Below are 19,746 nucleotides of genomic sequence, written 5' to 3' on the forward strand. Positions count from 1 at the left end.
GGCATATATGTGCAGAACAATTAGAAGTATGTTCTTAATTAAATTATTCTTTGATAATGCACTTAATATCGGAGACCAGTTTCTAACTGCAGCACAGGAATTCGAACCTGTGTTGCTCTGTGTTGTCTTGCCTCTATGACAAATGTGTTGCCCGTGAGGTATCCTCCTGGCCCATGATATGATAGGTTATTTATAACGTCCTTAATACCCAGAGATTTCTAAGCACGGATACGGGGATCGAACCTGTGTTGCTTCATGTCGTCTTGCATCCAAGGCGAGCACATTGCCGCTGAGCTATCCTCCCGAGACATACGGGAAGACTGGCATATGTTGGTGCAGCCAGCATGGAAATGTACATGCATAGCCAGCTTACAAATGTTTTTTATACTGGCATATATTATGAGAAAAAGGCATGAAAACGTGTTGGGAAATGCTGCTGTATCCTGTTGGTGACTTGCACCTATTGGATCTTTTCATGAGTTCCTGTACAAAACCAATTGCAGACTGTCTGGCTTTTTACGCAATTATTCACAGAAAGTGTGCTGAATAATCCACAACTTTACCTCATTATTCAAAATATGTTTTCGGGGGAGATTCCCCCCAGCCCACAAACCCTCTTTTTGTTAATTTGGGCTCCCTCACTACGCCAGGTCAGTCTTGCATACTTGTGGCATACAGTTACGCCCCACCAATTAAAAATTCACCAGACACCACTGGTGGCTGCTGCATTTGGGTGCCAGGGGCCAGGCACCACTCCCTTGATTCTAAGCTAGGTGCAAATATTTAAGCTTTGATTAAAAAACATACTTGCATCTTTCAGCTAGCGCAGTGCGCGTCTGCCCCTGCAGCGGCATGACCATCATGGGCACTGCTCATGCATGGTGGTCCAGAACGCCCCGGAGTGTGGCACATCCCATGTTTTGTTGAGAAGCTTAGGGGGGCGACACTCAGCATAGCTTGCAGGGGGGGTCACAGTTTGTGTTACTCCAGTGCTGTGAACAGGTACCGCTTTGCCTAGAAGGGGCTGTACACACGCATAACTTTTTAGTGTACTCTTGTTATGACATTTGCAGCCTGTGTGTGCGCATGGTCAGATCACCAGCCACTTTCTTAGGTCCAGAAGATTCACTTCACGGTATGACAGGTGATTTGATTCCTCTTCACTGATATTGCATACTTTTAATGATGAGAGTGATTTTAAATAATGGGCCTAGAATGTAAAGTGTCAGAATAATTGAAGCGGTGGGGAGTAAATTTATGAAATACCCTTCCCTTTACAAATGCTGACAGTGTGCAGGTGGTTCATACAGGGGCAAAGCCCAGTTGATGTATGCCAGGGACCCCCAGTGGTTCCTGGCATACTGGGAGAGCAATGATAAGCTGTGTCTAGGCCTGATCACCAGAGAGGCCCAGGCATTCAAACACTACCCCTCCTGACTTCTAAATTGAAAACTTCATGCAATGCTGAGATCTGGCCAGAAGAGAGAGATCGCCAGTGGGGGGAGCGACTGCAAGGATTTACTTTGCAAATACATATGTCTGGGGGGTGGGAGTGTCCAATTTGTGCAAGTCCTTAATGGGACTACCAGCACCAATAGTACTCCCTCCCTCCTGAAAGACCCAAAGATTGGGTGAAAGGCCCAACTATTGGGTGAAATATGCAACAATGCTTATGCAATCATCCAGATATTGAAACAATCTGATATCAACACTGTACTTTGGGGTCCGGTGCCCTGGAAAAGAACTTGGGGAGCAAAGTGTGTGCTCAGAAAGTCAAGAGGCCAATGAGTGGAACTCCAAACCTATCACACACGTAGAATACTAAACCCCAAAAGACAGCCAGAGATTGTCTCGAGGGGGAGCCCAATTCACCTGATTGCCCGCACATGGGAAATTGTCTGGATAAAACCGCTAACCATGAGAGTGGGTCCTGCTGTGCCCTTGTCCCAACCTGGAACACCGCATGGCAAAGGACTTCCCATTGTTAATATACATCTTTGCTGTCATGTTGCTCTACCTGTCTGCGAGTTGAGACCCATTTACACGACAGTGGCTGTCAGGCGGTGTACAAATGTCACATAAGATCCCTCCACGACACCATAACACTGAAGCGCGCAATGCCAAACACCTTAAAACACACCATCAAAGCATATGCCATACGTGTATCAACCTGGCTAAGTCACTACGCAAGTTCACACTTTGTACCAACCAGAGTCCCTGTCAGACATCCACAGCATGCAGACCTACGAGCGGCTTCGCGGCCGGCAACACTGACGCTTCCTGTGGAGTGGGCGCATGCGTCTTGCAAGATGCTTGATCCCGTTGCTGAGGTTTGCCGCAATGCCAGGGTTCTGAACTGCCATTTCCTGATGACTCCTCCTCTTCACGGTGGTTGCAGAAATACCACACAAAACATGCCCAGGGTGCCGAGGCCTACCAGGAAAATTCTAGCGTTGCCTATAGGCCTGCCTTCTCCAGGTGGTCATCTCTTCACCCCTTAACCCAGCTCTCATTTCTCCACCCACTGGCAGCTGCTCCTGTCATACACAGACTCTGTCTGCCCTGCTTCACCCTTTGTCGCCACGTGCTTGTTGCCCTGTTGTGTGTTACCTCATCCTTTTACAAACCCTGGCACTTGTGAGCCCGTCTGCAAGCCAGTGTTTTCCAGTGTGTGATACCTCGTGATCTCTCATAGACTTGTAGCCCTGACTTTGCTCCCATACCTGACTACCAGTATTGTCCCTTTGAAGTCTAAAACCTTAGTTCATCCTACCTAGGGACTTCCCATGTTCCTTTGCTGTTCTTTCCCTTCACCATCTTGTCAGGTCTCTGACTGTGCTAGCCCTGGAGGGAACCTTGCACTGCCCCAGAAGAACCATCAGCTGCCAATCAAGTGTTCTGTGCTTCCTGTTAGTGGTGTCACCTGTTGGATTTGCCATCCTAGGTAACTGCTGAGATTTATAGGACTTCCGGGCCCAGGTAGGGAAGATGAGATGCCGCCTTTAGACCCTGATCTTAATAATATGCCCTTGCCTCTACAACCACTAACTTTCTGACGTTCCACCTATCATCCTGTCCACTTAACAACGCTGCCGGCTGACAGATGGCTGGGCTGGATGAAGCAGACCTCCCATTTGTTCAAGGATGTTCCTGTTGGCTGTTCCTGCCATTGGGTTGGCCTCACCTCCTTGGTTGCGAGGTGCAGTCCTGCCTGAGGGTTTGGATTTCCTTTGCATCGGCCCCACTGCAAACGGTGGTGAGTCCGTTCCTAACTTCCACCCAAGGGTATGTCCAGACTGGGTCTCACCAGACAACATACTCCCAGAAACACCTAGAAAATACCTGCCTAAATAGTCAGGTATCTGCAACATGGCAGAAACAGCTCTATTCCTCTCTTCAATCTACCCCTACAAGCTTCCCACCCCAACCAGCCCCATCCCAACCCATGTTTTGCAGGTCCCTAAGCACCAAGAGGCCATCAAAATGGAGGCCATTGCATGATAAAAGACACAGAAATGCAACATTACGCGTGGCTGTGAGAAGGCTTTGATGAACTCGGATTTGGAGAAAGCAGCTTCTCTGTAAACAAATGCAGAATTAACCTTGAGTGTACATGCCAGCTACTTTATTCAGCGAACATACCCAAATCAGGTCCTAACTCATTTTTCCACTCTTCTTGTCACAGGCTTTGAACTTCCTAATCAGTGTTAGACAGGGCACAATTCGAGAGTACACGCGGTGGACAGAGCCCCCCACCACTTTTTTCAGAAGCCCTCCTCCACTTTTTCAGATGACACATTCATATGCTAATTTCTGGTGACACCACATTCAATTGGTATGCTAATGAATCCTCCCACTTTTTTTAGGACTTGACCACTGGTGTTAGAGACCCTTGCTTAACAGTGTGACTCTCTGGGCCTCATTATGAGTATGCCGGTCCCTTAAAAACATTGCCGGTAATCTTACAGCACCATTGTTACCGGACCGGCATACTCCGAGTTCTTCGAGCGGGTGCCTTCTGGCGGGCAGAACGGCACACGCTCGCAGACCTTGACGGTAGCACCGGCACCATTATATGGGAATGGGGAGTAATTTTTTCTGGCGGCCGGCAATGGGGAATTACCAGGACTACTGGGGCTGTAATGCCCCAGTAGGTCCCCATTGTCGGGCGCTGGGAAAAAATGACCATGGCGGCAGCCGTGCCATTTTTACCAGCACAGCTACCGTACCGCCAAGGTCATAATGAGGCCCCCTGTCACTGAACAACAGTCTCAGGCCTGCTTTATTCTCTGCACATGTTCCCTTGTTTTTATTTTAAACCTTCAAAACACTTTTAACTATATTACCTTTATTAACAAAAGTATTCAGCATTTCCCCAGGATGACTTTCAAATGTGCAATTTTATATGCATCATTCCGGTAATATAAATTGCACCAAACTGAATTATCATACAATAAATTTCTGGCAGTGGTCAAAAAATCACAAAGGAAAACTTCCACTTCCAGCCTGGATGTCACATCTCCCATCTAATGGCCCACCCGCAATACAATGTGCTGCTGAAGGTTTTGAAAGCCTAGTGTCCTCCATACTTGTTGAAAGAAGGGTCTTCAATGAAATTCAACCTTGGCTTAAGCATGACTAATATGTGTGAACATGGGGGTACCCACTTCAAAGAGCCAACTACCAACTTAAAAGAGACTCATAAAAAAAACTCTGTTCACAGACTGACCCAGGGAGACAGATGGCTGGGCTGGATGAAGCAGACCTCCGATTTGCTGAACATGAACATTCACAATTAATTTAAAAGGACTATTATTGCAGCAACCATAACGTGGATTGATTTAATTTTTGATGTAATTTCCAGGCAATTTTGGGGATATAAAATGCATCTACCTGTGACTCTGGGATCTGTAATGGCATGTTAGATTAGGTTTCTGGCTGGTCTGCACATGTTCCAAATGTGAGAGTTGGTGAAAAGGTGGAAAATGAAATTATGGATATGCTTAATAACTTACATCTTCATAACTAGTGTGCATTTTATGGAAACGGCAGAAAGGTGCCACATGGCCGTGCTACATGGTATGGATTTGGTGGTCGGCTTATCTAATTCTCCATGATCAGCTAAAACTGAAAATATGTTTGGTGTGGCAGTTGCTAGTATGTTGTGATACATAAGTCGTGTTTGACAAAAAGTTGAAATGAGAACAAAAGGGCAATTATAAATAGCAAATGGCATATGTTGCTCCAAACCCCTAAACCAATCCTGACTTGCAGGCAGGGTTGGGAGCAGAGAGAGGAGTAACTGTCCAATCCTAGTGGCAGGGATTATTGCAGGGTACTTCCCCAAGATTGTAAAATGGGTGATGTCATTTCTGCCATATAAGGGGGACTGCACTAGGACAGGAGAGACACAAAAACCGAGTGACAGAAAAAGGAGAAAGACAAGAAAGCTGCTGAAACTCACCATCTGACAGCTGTAAGGAGACACCAGAGGAGATTGCTGAGAGTGCATCTGGGTGGAGCTGTCAATTTCTAGGAGGCCTCAAAGCTGACTGGGTCCTGTGGTGGAGAGCGGGGGGCCATTTTTGAGAGTGGATTGACCATACTCCTGCCCTATCGTTTCAGAGTGTCCGGAGAGCAGCTGGCTTTCCTGAACCTTAAACAGAGGCTTGCTATGTAAGTAGAACTAAGCTCTGGAAAACCAAAAGGTGGGGGGTGTCTGATTGCCCTGAATTCTTTCCCATTATAAAGAGTGTGGGGGGGGGGGGGGACTGTGTATATCCTTAGCCTATATAACCAAAAATGTTAATTTAATTGATTCCCCATTTGGCAGAACACTATGGGGTGAATTTTGTTAAAATTCGAAATTAACAAAGCTCACTTCCCAGTGTGCGCTGAAAACTATAGCCTATAATTTAATTGGGTAATCCTTGTTGTCCAGCTGACCCTGACTTCAATAAGGAAGACGAGTGTCTTTGTTCTTGAATCAGTTCAACCTTGTTATCCCGCTTCCCCAACACAGGCCTTTCAAAATCCAAAATTCCCCAAAGCAGTCACATTTCTCTGGCTGACTTTCCAACATACACCAAAGCAAGGGGGGGGGGTCTGAAAAACAAAGCGATACATCGCCCTGTGTTTGTTTTAAACCAAAAGTGTGGGGAGAAATGATATTATTGGTCAGTGGAATTATTTTGTGAAGTGAGATTTACAGAAAGGGAAGAATTGTGTCTGTCTTCTTTTTAACTCACTTTGAGATTTATTTATGCTGAGTGAAGTTGATTGTGTTGTGCCACGGATAAAGTGGTGTTTCTGATATTTTCATGCTTATTTCTATGACTGTTAATTCAAATAAATACCAATATATTTCCCGTACACCGGCCTGGTTCTTGGCTCATTGTTAGCTCAGGGGAGAGGGATAGAAGGGGCATGATATGTGTCTGGGATAGGGCTAAGAAAAAGAATCTGTTAAACAGTTTTTTGAATAACCACTTGAGTGGGGAGGGAAGGGACTCCCTGTGTTAAGGGTGGCTTCTCAATAAACCGTTACACCTTCATGTACTATTTGAACCTGCTCATCAATATTTGGATCAGGTTAATTGTTAATTTCCCCTGCTCTTTCCAACTTATTTTTTTTATTGTTTGCTTGTTAGGTGCCACCCTTAAAAGTCCCACCCTTTTTTGTCACATATTCCTTGCCCAGTACTTCTCCACCTTTGAATCCCAAGCTTGCAGGAAAAAGCCCTAAAATCTCAATTTTATCCATGTTGTAGCCACCATGGCTAATGTTAGGAGGTACCAAGTCTTCCAGTTTCCCCAAGCATACCTTCTCACACTTCACACTTCTTAAATCTACCATCATGTGAACAGCTCTCCCACTGATCAATATTTCCACCATGGGGCTCTCATCGCTTTCATCTCTTTCCCTGACAACGCTTATGGGACATATATCCGCCTCTCCCACATCGTCACTTTCATCTGACTCGCCACAACCGCTCACATTGGCACACACCACACTCAAACTCTTGCTCGTTCCTCCAAATGTTTACAGTAATTAGCGAAATGTACCCATCTGTTACATTTCCTACTCATCACCGTCCGCCCCAGGCAATTTGGTGCACCAGATAAATGTACTTTGCTTCCAAAACCAAAGCATGCCTTCTCTTGGCTGCTTCCATCACCACCCCTTCGTCCCACCTCCTTTTTCCAGTCTCGCCTTTCTCTTCTCTTCCCTCCTTTGCGCTGTTTGGTCTTGTTTCCATCATCGACCATCATCACCATTTCCGTTTCCTGTGCTTTTCACTCTAAAAGACGAGCCAGAAACAACATTGAATGCGGCACTCGCTTTGCAATTACCAATACCTCTTCTAAACTGGGGTGATCTTTTAACCTCTGTTCCTCTCATGTTTTATCTCAATAACATCTCGCTATGAATTGATCTCGAATGTGCTCATCAAGCCTATCCCCAGAGTTGCAACTACTAGCTAGCTGCGTTAGTGCCGTGGCATATTCCGGCACACTTTCATTTGCTTCCTGTTCCATCTTGCTAAATTATACCTCTTGAGTATTGTACTTGTCTTGGGATTAAAGTGTTTGTAGAGTTTCATGAGAGCATATTCCAACTCACTCAGGCCTTCGCCTACTTCGTTTCCATTGTCTAGTTCTGGGAGTGTTTCATATATCGGTTGGCCTTCATACCCTAGACAGTGCTTTAACAGTGATACCTTCCAATCCATCCCCACACCACCACCACATGCGGCCTTGAGGTAGTGTAAGAATCATGTTTTCCTTGAGCCTTATTTCACTCTGGGGGTTCCAGGTTGTGCAATGAATACTGCTGGGCCCTGTACGTTCTGCATCTTTGTTGTGTATGACCCACCTCCCCTTTTTAACAGGTTGCGCCCAATCAAGGACTACAACTGTCCCGTTCCATGTATCGACGTGTACACAATTCGTGCCTCACCTCAATCAGTTATCATGAGCCGTGTTGCCTTTCTGGAGGAGCACACCCCTATTGGCGTCTATCCCTTGTTGGATGCCGTTCTCTAGTCAGTACATGGCAACATGCACCTCAAGTGAGCCACTGGGTGCCTTCCTCTAGTCCGTGCTTGGTTGTGCACACCCTTCTTCTCCTGGTTCGCAGTTGATGTTAAACTTAATATGTGCCATGCAATGGTATTTTTTATTCCCCACTTTTCGATGATTTGGTCCTGATCGCATTTCAGTGGAGCAAAAGCGTTGCGTCGATGGCACTTTACTAGTCCCGATCGCTCCTCCAGATACGGGTGACTGCAGGGGTTTTACGTTCTCCACTCAGCTCAACGTCAATGGATTGAGTAAAGCAGCTCACACCTGAGTACTTTGTGTTGAGCTGTTTATTATGCTTCCTCATAAGATCCGAACATATAAGCCCCTGCTCCATGCCACTCTTCTCTCCCCAGCCATTACCTTCTTAAACCGCTTCTTCTAGAACCATCCCTTCACCTTCTCTCTTTCACCCCTCCTCTTTCAGAATGGCATGGAGCATGAAGCTTCTAACTTGTATCAAAGTTTTATTTCCTTTTGCTTTAATGTTTAATTGCTTTTCTTTAGAGCACTTTTGGGAACCCAATGCCTGGCTGGGATTTGCTGTTGTGGCTCCTTTGGTGTGGCATGCCTTTGTGCTATTGGGGGGTCGGCAGTTCTATATATGTGGTTTAGCTGCATTGAACACTTTTTTAGACTTGGAGGCCTGAAAGGCCTCTGCAAGCAGATATAAGTACAGTACATTAGATATGTATGTTAATAAGCTTTTATACCGTGCTCTCACATCACGTGTACCTCGTCTGAATATCTGACTTTTTGGGCCCAGATCAGGGGTAACTAGATCACAGCCTGAAAGTGGAAGAGAAAGAAGAAGGACAAACGTGTGAGGGGAGGGAGAGATGGCTGCCGGCCTTGGCTATAGGCTGACAACCCTTGCAAGGTCTTGGCAGCCATTTTTGTTAAATGGGAACTAGTACAATGCATTCCTAGGATAATTTTGAGTCTCGGGTGATACAGAAAAGATAGCAGCAACCATTTTGCTCACTATTTGCAGGTGCAAGCAACCGAGATGCTGGCGTTTAATGAGAGCAAATAGGGGCTCATTTTGTGAGAGGTGCAAAATGGCATTGATGGTAAAAAAAAAAGAAAGAAGTGGTGTGTAGTATCTCATTGTTGAATCACTCTGGGAGTTCCATGTTCCATGTGCCACCTTCCACATAGCTGTAAGGAGTGTGGAACATGGCACATGGAATGTCAGAGGAAAGATGCTGAAGAGGAATGTTCCAATAGTCATTGGTCGTTGGGGTTGTGAGAGAGCCGGTGGGCTAATCCCTCTACTCAAATAAAATCACTATTCGTCTTTCATATGGTATTGAGTGTACATCATTTCACAGAGACAGAACAGTGGTTTTCTCAAGGAGGAGATAGGGAAAAAAAATGCCTGAACATTGACAGAGCTACCAAGTGAGTCCCCCAGAGAGAAAACGGTTCAAATTGTCTAGTGCATGGTGCTTTTTGAGGAAAGGCATGTGCATATCGTATGGGCTGTCAGCAAGTGTCTTTGAAAAGACATCTAAGCTCGAGCAGCAGGATGGTGTCCTCTGTCCACGGGCTGCACTGAATGGTAATGGCCCGGGGTTAAGTTATTATGCCAGAGACCGTTTCCAACCAGAACAGATCGTAGAATTGGTGAATATTGCTATTAGCGCATCGAATTTGCTAGCTGGGATGCTGATAGCAATTTATTCTCCCATTGTCGCTCGTTGTTTTAGACATAAATAGATCAGTAACAATGGCCACCATGCAAATGGAGGGAGGGGGCTCTCTTTGGAGTCCCTCTTTCATTTCCATGACTACTTCTGCAGGCCATTATGCAGGGGTATGGTTATGCAGTGAGTATCGAGATTCTAGGGGCTTGGGTGTTGGCAGGGTTGGACGAGGAGTGGGGGCAGTGGGAGAGAGTTGGGCAGGTGGGTGGGCAGAGGAATCAGGCAGGAGGGCAGGTGTGAGTACTGTGCAGCTTGCTGTAAATCTGGGTTTGGATCGTTAGGGTCATCCAGGGTCTTGAGTAACAGGATTGGCTGCCACATCCATCCAGGGTGCTAGTATGTGCCCCAATATGTTGGGGAAATCTGTATAAATATTTGAGACTAAAAAAACAAATGGAAGATTCGTTCGAAAATCCGCTGTACGAAAATTACATACAGCTGAAAATGTCAAATAAATCCTCCATTCAGTGTCATTATAGTGAACAAGGGGGCCAGGGGTTGCAAGGGTGTCACCCGCACACTTACTCACTGTGATGCCATCGGGGGTTGTGGGAATGAGAAAATGCTACGTGTTGCCCTCAGAAGTGCAAGTTGTGTTATGGGCATTTATGTGGCAGCGTGAGATCCGGAGCAGCTTGGGCAGCAAGAAACTGTTAAGCAACTGGAGCGCTCCGCTGCGGTCCTGTGACTGGTGATATCACATTGGGTGCATAGGGAGATGGTGATGGACAGAAAGTGCTTAGGAACACTGAAGCAAGGGTCTCCGATGCTTCAAGCACAGTGTTCGAGAAAAGGACCTGTGCTCTGCTGGAAGCGTGTGATGTCACACGCTGTTCGTCTGGTTGAGGTTCTGTGTCGGAGACGAGTCAGCAATGTTTCGTTGGCATGTTTTGAATGTCCTGCAGTCCGTGTTGTGGAATACGAAGATGGGGCTGATTGGAAGTATGGGTAATCTCCAAGTTGCAGTCAACGGTGAACAGACGGCCGTGCTAGAGCAAAACACCTCACAACGTTAGTGGACATGACCTCATTGATACTACTGGAAGGAAACTTTTCATTTTTTTGAGTTTCGTCCTTCATTCAAGAGCGGTGTGATGAGGGAGAGGGTCAGAGGGCAAACGTAGTCATGTGCAGGAGTAAAGGCAAGGTGATGCGCACTACAACGCATGGTGCAGGAGTTAGACCGCGCCCGTAAGTGTGAAGCGAGTGACCCGCAAAGTGAAGGTGACAAGGGGTTTCAATAAGATATTGGAACAAGGAGTGCCGGACCGGGATGAACATGAAGTACTGCAAGGAGTCAAGGTACTGTTGACTGCATGTGATTTGGAATGGCAGCAGAGCTTGAACTGGAGGTATGGAGAAGATGCCATCCGGCCGTGGATTCATTTGTGTGAACATGTTATGTACCCTTCAGTTTGTCGGGAAGATGGACACATTAAATGTATCCTTTACATGTAGAATAAATTGGCACAATGGGCCTCATTACACGGACGGCGGTGGACCACGGTGCTATTAGCACCTTGGTCCATGCCGCTAAAATACCGGCACCGCCTTGGTGGAAAGGGGAATTACCGCCCTATTCCAAGGTTGGTGGGGCGGCAATTCCCCCTTCCCCCATTGCCCTTCCCCATTCCCATTTTTGCCCCATAGGGCATAATGGGAATGGGAAGGTGCTAATTACGGCACCGCAAATTGCGGTACCGTAATTAGCTCCCTGGTCCCTTTGCGGGTTGGTTTTTAACGCCTGCAAAAAGCAGGCGTTAAATTCTCCAACCCGCAAAGGGACCTCGTAGTAAGGCAGTAAGGGTTTACCGGTACCGGTAAAATATCGGTACCGGTAAACCCTTACCGCCTACCGTGTAATCAGGCCCATGAGTTATTTTTGCTGGGGCTGCAATAAGTGATGCAGCGCCGTAATTTTGCTTTTGGTATCACGAGATAAACACAAAAGGTTTGTCAACGAGAAGTATTGCATTTGGGTTATATGTGTGGGAGGCATGTTGGCAGTCTATCTTACATGAGTACAAAGGTGTATGGTACGGTCTGGAGATGTCAAAAACTGGCATGGTGTAAAGATTGTAGTACTATAGTGTGCAGTGTTTGTTTAGTTTGAATAACATTTTTGAGGAATTCCAGGTTAGAGCCATAGACTGGCTATGGACTTTTAGGACTTTAATTAGTCGCAGATAAAATGTCGCTGTGTTTGTTAATGTGCAGGAATGTGTGTAGAATTAGCAATGCACATAAAGTGTGGGAATGGACCAGAATGGTAGTAGTTGAGCGGCATCTTAGAGGAGAGGTGATGGATATTTTGCTGAAATGTAGAAACTAACCTCTTGAGGATTTGTAGCATGAGGTTACGGAAACGCAACATGGACTTGTAGGTTTAAGAAATGGAAGTGCAGGTTAGAGCCATAGACTGGTTATGGACTTTTAGAGATAATAGTTATAAAGCTTTGCAGAGATGTATGTAGATATAACTACAGATATAACCAAAGTTTGAGGTTTTGCAGATTTAAGTTGGTTTAATTCAACAAGGAATTTTAGTTCGTTTTTAACCTTTGAAAAATCACTTTCAAGTGTTCACATACTGTGATGTATGTTTTACAAAGGTCAGAGTGGTCAGTAGCCTGGTCAGTAAGAGTGGTGCGTGTGAGTCATGCCAGGTCAGTAAGAGTGGTGTGTGTGAGTCACGCCAGGTAAGTAAGAGGGGTGTGTGTGTGAGTCACGCCAGGCCAGTAAGAAGGGTGTGTATGAGTCACGCCAGGTCAGTAAGAAGGGTGGGGGTGAGTCACATCAGGTTAGTCTGAGTGGTGTGTGTGAGTCACGCCAGATCAATAAGAGTGGTGTCTATGAGTCACGCCAGGTCAGTAAGAGGGGTGTGTGTGAGTCACGCCAGGTTAGTCTGAGTAGTGTGTGTGAGTCACGCTAGGTTATTCTGAGTGGTGTGTGTGTGTGTGTGAGTCACACCAGGTCAGTAAGAGTGGTGAGTGTGAGTCACATCAGGTTAGTCTGAGTGGTGTGTGTGAGTCACGCTAGGTCAGTAAAAGGGTGTGTGTGAGTCACACCAGGCCAGTAAGAAGGGTGTGCATGAGTCACGACAGGTCAGTAAGAGTGGTGTGTGTGAGTCACGTCAGGTCAGTAAGAGTGGTGTGTGAGTCATGCCAGGTTCTGTGTTGTTTTGGAGATACACCTTGGGTAGAGAGGGAGGGACGCCTTCTGGGTTTTGGAATCTAAGTTAAAGGGGAGGGGGGAACACCTCTGTTTGTTTTACAGAGTTGCCGATTCTCTAAACAAGGTACTTAGTGTGTTGGGTGAGTGGAGTGATTCCGGATGGATAGGAGGTGTATTGTGATGTGCTTTCGTGTGGGTGTGTGGTGTCTTCTTAAGAAAGGGAGGTGTGTTGTGACAAACCTCTTTGTGTGTGTAGTGTATTTGTCAGGAAGGGAGATGTGTTGTATAGTGCTTGTGAGTGTATGTGGAAGTCTATGATGTCATGTAGAATGTTCTGTTGTGGATGAGAGAATGTGTGTGAGTGAGGGTTCCAAGCTCAAGCAGTTGGAGAGTCCCTGCCTGGGTGCTAGGTGCCAGTGTATTGTTCTATGTAACTTCTGTATGTAACTGTAACTTACGAAGATGTGAATAAACTTGAAGCAACCTACAAGAAGCCTAAGAGGTAACTTCCTTAAAATTACAGATCTTATGACCGTCTTCAGGATGGCGGGTCACCCTGAAAAAGGGTACTGCCCATACATTAAATATTTGTGAGAGCAAAGGCCTTACCACACCTTTAATACCTGGAGAAGGCTCTCCGTACGTTGACGTTCGGTTGAATTTGGACATGCCACGGTAAGTAAGCGCAATGCACGTTTGCCTCTAATGAATGCAAGCACTTCTAAATGAAATATAACTGAAGGAAATGGCAACAAAAATTCCAGGCTTAAACCAACAGTTTTTTTTATTATTTCGAGAAAGAATGCACAAATAGAGAACACATCTTGGCAATACTTTGACATCATGCAAAGGACCCAAACTAAGGAGAACATTGTTTGGATTTGGAGATTTTGGCCGGGATCTTGATCGCAACTGGTGTTAGTTTCAAAGGCCCTGATACTATCCAGGATGTAGTTGCTCACTCCCTGGTGCCCATGGGTTCAGACGCGACTCTGGATTTTTTTCATCAGAGAAACAGGCCACCAAGTGAAAGAACTAGCCTCAGGCACCAACACAAGATACCTCTTCTGTGAGCAACCTTTTAGATTTGCAAATAAACAGGGCGTGTGGGCAAGACATTATTGTGTTCAAAAATGTCATCAGGTTACTAACAATTTGTGATTTCTGCAGGCATCAAAGTGATATTTTTAGAGATTAAACATTTTCAGAATGTTTTTCAACTCAATAGTTTTTCAGTCGATCATTCGAAAAAGGTAGAAGAGATGTTTGGGAAAGGTCAATTATCCAGGTAACATTTCACTGCCTCAACGGTGGTCTTGGCGGTTTTGGATCTGGTGTATGTTTGGGGAGGGATGTAAGAATGGAATGGTGTTGTTTATCTAAGAAACCACGTGTTCTATCCCTTTCTGAATGCGGTTGGTTTTCAAGTTGCAAGATTTTGGGTGCATCTGGCCTCAATAATTCCTCTGATGTGTCTTAGTTTTTTCAAGAGGTGCAAAGAGGTCCGGATAGGATTTTGGCGGGTGAGCTTTAGCGCATGGCTTGTAGCATTCCAGCAGATCCTGAAAGATCCCAGACCTGTCGGGACACGCGTCTAAACGTATCAGAGCAGCTTGGGGACCGGGAACTCAAAACAAATATGAACTAGTACATTCCTTTTGGTCTCACTGGTTCTTATAAACATATTGAGATCCCCTCTTATACCACCCCTACTGGTATTTAAATGTACTTTTCAAGAAGATCTTCCCTCATGGAAAACTGCTGCAGTAAAATGCAATACACTGTGCTCTGGTATGTCTTATATGGAACAGTACATTTCCATGTGTCAATCAAACTCCACTCGATTGAGTAGGATTGTGGAACAGGGGAAAGAGATCCTTCCTTGTGTGGGCCACAGAAAAGTGTTAGGTTGAGAAGATCTCCACGGTTAAGAAGTTCTTATTTATGGGTTGCGAAAAAAGTTTGTACCTGCTTTCTAAGTGGCCTGACAAATGGAGTCTCTCTTGTAGGGAAGTAGCTTTTAAATTGACAATGTTATTGTGTTTTATATCATTTAATGGAGAGCCAAGTGTCCAGTCGTTTCAGGGAGAAGTTTGTATAATATTTTAACCTCTGTGGACGTCCCAAATTCATCAACGTTTTTGACTTTTTAGTTCGTGCCTGTTGAGTATACATTCTTGCATCTGGAGAATATGCTTGAAACATACAGATAACACGCAGGATGTAGTTTTATCACAAAGTAAGGATTTTACTAGAGATTTCAAAACCATACTTTTACGTTACATTTTACAAAGCACGCGAGACGCCGACGTTGAACAGGGCGGATTTGCAACGACGGGCAATATGAAAGTTCACATTGTATATAAATGAATTGGATACCACTTTGATGAACATCTGCCCACACCATTAGGACACCCCATTACAGGGAATATGAACAGGAACCCTGATATAAAAGGCGTCACTATCATTAAGGAATTTTGACTTTTGAATTTTGAACCATTTGTATCACGCAAAAGACAGATCAAACAGCGCAGGTGGAAGAAGTGTTGGCTCGAATAAACCAATAAAAGTGAGCCTGGGAAGTAAGTGTCATTCGCGAGGGGGTCAGCTATTTAAACAAATAGAATCGGGCAAGTTGCGTGATGCTCGGAATATCAGCCGGCAAGGCATTCCACAATCTCGGCCCATAAACAGAAAAACGCCTTTGACTCCTATAGACACATCTGGAGGATGGGATAACCAGTAAAAATTTGTCTGAGGAACGCAGCAAGAGCGATGACTCATAGCGTGTCCATTTATTTTACCGATATCTTGGTACTAAATTATGCACACACTTAAAAACCAGGCAGGGGTCTTGAAATCTATTCTTTGATAGAGAGACAGTGTTGTGTTCTGTGCAAAGGTGAGATCGAAACAGATTCAGATGTTTTCAAAATAGGTCATACCACTGCATTCTGGGCTCTCTGAAGTCAAGGCATTTTTCTAGCTCAGATACTTGTTAGAGTATTATTACCGTAATCTAGTCTAGCATTAATTAACACCTCAACCACAATTATGTCTTTCTGGGGAGTGTATGGGAGATCTAGGTGTAAATGACGAAGAGAGTGGAACACTGATTGAACATTTGCACCAACCTGATGCTCACTTCCGAGATTAGACTGCCAAACACATCCCAGAGTCTTGATTGTAAAGGTATAAGCAAACCTAGATCTCAGAAAGCAGGGTGACGGGGACACTTGGCTTGCTCCGCTAAAAGATGTTTTGGACTAAACAGGATAACCTCTGTTTTGTTAGGATTCGGTTGGAGCCGATTCCAGGATATTCATTGCCCCACCTCCTCTTAACATTGTACTACATTGTGTTGTGACTCTGCCGATTTGTCAACTCTAAGGTAAATCTGAGTGTCGTCGAGACAAATATAAGATTTTGTAAAGATAGCCATCAATGGTTGTAAGTAAAGGTTAAACAGAAAAGGCAAGAGCGACAAGTCCTGGGGACCTCACACTTCAGTTGTAGAGCGTCTGAGAGGTAGCTTGTGAATTGTTGATAATGGTTGGAAAGAAAGGACCTAAACCAGCGCAACACATGATCTCGTACACCACCCACCAATACTAAAGGGGACAGTAGAATCCCATGACCCATTGTGTCGAAGGCCACTGATAGGTCCAACTTCACCAATAAAGTGAGTTCTCTGTCGTCGGCAGCTGTCAGGATGTCATCCCAGACCACCAACAGTGTGGCCTCAGTTCCATGAAAAGGGCAGAAGCCAGACTGACGGGTATCAAGCAATGAGTATTTTTTCCACATGTTCCTGTAATTGATTAATTACCACTTCTTCCAGAATTTTGGCTGGCCAGGGAAGTCCAGTAGCCAGATGGTAATTCTCAAAGTCACTTGCGTCAAGCATAGGTTTATTTAGCAATGGAGAAACTGTGGAAAGTTTCAGCACAGAAGAAACGAATTTTTGTTCTAAGAAATAGTTAATACAAGTAGTAATGAACTGAGCAGGGCCTCAGCATGGAGTTGTGCTTCACAGGCTGGTAAAACCTAGAGAGCGTCATTAGTTGGTTTGGTTGGTTTCAAGTTTTTCTTAAGAGTAGTGATGTTCTCCTGAGAAACCGGGCTAAAATCAAATCTGGAAGATGGCGGTGATGATCGAAACCAACTGTCACTGACTGATCAATTCTTTCCTGAATGTTGAAGATTTTATTCACAAAAAACTCATTAAAGGTGTTGGCTCGTGCTAAAGATGGCATAGTAGCAGCAGAATAACTGCAGGGACGGAGAACATTGTAAATAGTAGCAAAAATCTCTCTATGTCTATTTAATGAGTTTTGAATCTTATTGTGAAGATATTTAGATATCGCCACAAATATTGCATTTTTATACTCTTTGGTGGCTATTTTCACATTAGTAAGGCATAATACATTCATGTCTTTCTTCCATTTTCTTTCTAATGGTGACACTGTCATTTCAGTTAACCTAGGGATGGAGATTACCAGACTGTTTTATGGGTAATCTCGATTGAAAAGGTGCATGACTATCAGAAATTGATTCCGACACCTTGGATCTGCATTGAAAGAACTCTGAACATCCCGACAAAGTATTAGTGGAAGAAAGGGTATTGATTATTTTGGCCCGCGGTATCGCCAGTAGATCTTTCAACAATTTATTATTTGAAATACAATCATTTGGTAACTCAAACCTGAATAATCAGAACTACATAGGATTACATCATTTAGGGGTGTTACGGAATCCCAATATTGCCTGGATTTATAAACATGAGTATTATTGTGGCCTTGATAAAGACCCTCTGGGTCGAAACACGTGTCGGATTCCCAAAGCAATAAACCTTTGCGAGATATAATTTACCTACACTTATGATGTTCAATGGTTAAATAATTGACTGGATCCAAACTAGATTACCCAATTTAAGAGCACTTAAAAGGTAATTGCGCAATAAGGCACACTACAATTGTGTACAATTCCAGTGGCATAGGGCAAAGCCATCTAATTCCCATTCACCCACACGCAGCAGTCTTTACACCAAACAAATAGACAACTCATGATAGGCGCAGATTGTATTGTTAATCTTTTTGCCCTACCCGCTTTTCTTCATATTTTTGAAAGGGCGTGTGTTTCTATACTCTTGCATAAATTAAGTAACATTAAAAGGTGTTTTTAAAATGATTATCATCATGGAATTATGGTAAGTGAATTATGTCCGCAGGTAACCTTTCTGTATTGAGTTTAGAGGGATGTTACCTAAAAATGTTGATGAATGAATTACTGCCCTTAGCATGTACACAGAGCTCATAATTGACTTGCCTTATTTGCCCTTAGGACATGAATAGGCTTTCGAATTGTTAGGACAGGTGTTTACTTTGTTTTCACAGTTACTTCCGGGTGAATATTTCCAAAGGTCCCTGAACAGGTGTGTGCAAAGCCTTCAGATGGGAGAATGCTAATGCTCAATTGGTATCCTGCAGACCCTTGTGTTCCCTTTGTTTTGCTGTGGCTCCAGTTTCTACTTGAACCTTTTTGTAAGGAACGGAAATGGGTGAACAAGTAATCAGGTGACATCCGGTTTCAGTTTTAAGTTTGGATTTAATATTTGAGATGGACCTTAATGGTCTGCCGAATTTTCCCTGGGGATGGTCCATAAATAGGAGGCCAAAATCATGATTCCTTTGCACAAGGGAGAAGGTTCTTTGGATTTTCAGAAGGGAATTACGCCTCTGTATGAGGCCAATTAAGCAAAAAAGCTTTCTAGATTGGGCGGGGAAACATTGTGAAGAGGGGAGGCGAGTCAGGGTGGGCAGAGAGGAAGTCTGGGATTGAAATGCAATGCAAGATTAAAGAGAACACGTGAATGGAAAAAAGGGGCACTTGTCTCATAATATAGCACACCGTTTTATAACACATTATACCAGGACCACATTTTCGCAGAGATGGCGTAAGGTCACCCAAAACGTTCCATCAAAAAGAGTTCTCTGTCAGTGGCTTTGTGCTTTGTTATTGTGACTGGGCATGGTCCTGGAGAGTGCACTTTGGAGTGCTGCATTCTATGTTTTTTTTATAGCAACTTCATAAGTTAAAAGGGGCTGCGAGTTATCAACTTTCTAAAGCAGTGGTCTCCAAAGTGTGGGGCTGGCTCCCCTGGGGGGCCGGGAGGGTGTCCATGGGGGGCACAAGGCTCTTTCAAAAGGGATTACAGTGACTGATTTTAATAGAAAATTTAAGCAGAAATGGCTTCTCTGCAGACCAGCAGCAATATTTTTACTCTAGGTGGGGGGCTCTGCAACAAAATTCGTACTCAATGAGGGGCTCGGAATAAAAAAGTTTGAATACCACTGTTCTAAAGAGAGACACCATTGAACACATGTTTAAGTCAAAAAAAGCACTCAATTTGACTTTGGGCATCCTCTCGGCCAACCGGCACGAAATTACACCTCTTATGTTATGAAGTAAAGAAAGCGTCCGATTGGTTGACATCTTCGGCGCGATCCGCAGCAGGTGGGAGCGCCTGCAGCCCATCCATTTCCTCAGGCAAAGTAGGCATAAAAGAAGATGTTGATGCACATGAGGATGATGGCGTTGATGCAGCAAACACGGGCCCAGAAGGGGTCCTCTGCTGTGCTGCGCGTGTTTTTAATATACAGCGGTTTTGGGACCTCATCTGCCGCAGCCGTGCGGGTGCCACAAAACCTGCTGGACCAGGAACGGTTGGCTGGAGCCACTCTGTCAGCATCTGTTGCAGAAAAAAAAGAAGTTAATAATC

General features: G+C 44.7%; 1 protein-coding gene across 3 annotated transcripts in view; it reads right to left on the reverse strand.

The window, feature by feature from the left end:
• Positions 1-13,729: 13,729 nt before the first annotated feature.
• SLC5A10 (solute carrier family 5 member 10) overlaps positions 13,730-19,746 on the reverse strand; it is a 1,126,075-nt gene continuing 1,120,058 nt past the window's right edge. For all 3 annotated transcript variants that reach the window (XM_069645685.1, XM_069645684.1, XM_069645682.1), the window contains one exon: positions 13,730-19,716. In XM_069645685.1, the coding sequence (XP_069501786.1) occupies positions 19,511-19,716 (206 nt within the window). In that variant the 3' untranslated portion in view covers positions 13,730-19,510. The remainder of the gene's footprint in view (positions 19,717-19,746) is intronic.

This window comes from Ambystoma mexicanum, chromosome 2p, assembly GCF_040938575.1.
Source record: "Ambystoma mexicanum isolate Mex_15411 chromosome 2p, UKY_AmexF1_1, whole genome shotgun sequence".
NCBI lineage: Eukaryota > Metazoa > Chordata > Amphibia > Caudata > Ambystomatidae > Ambystoma > Ambystoma mexicanum.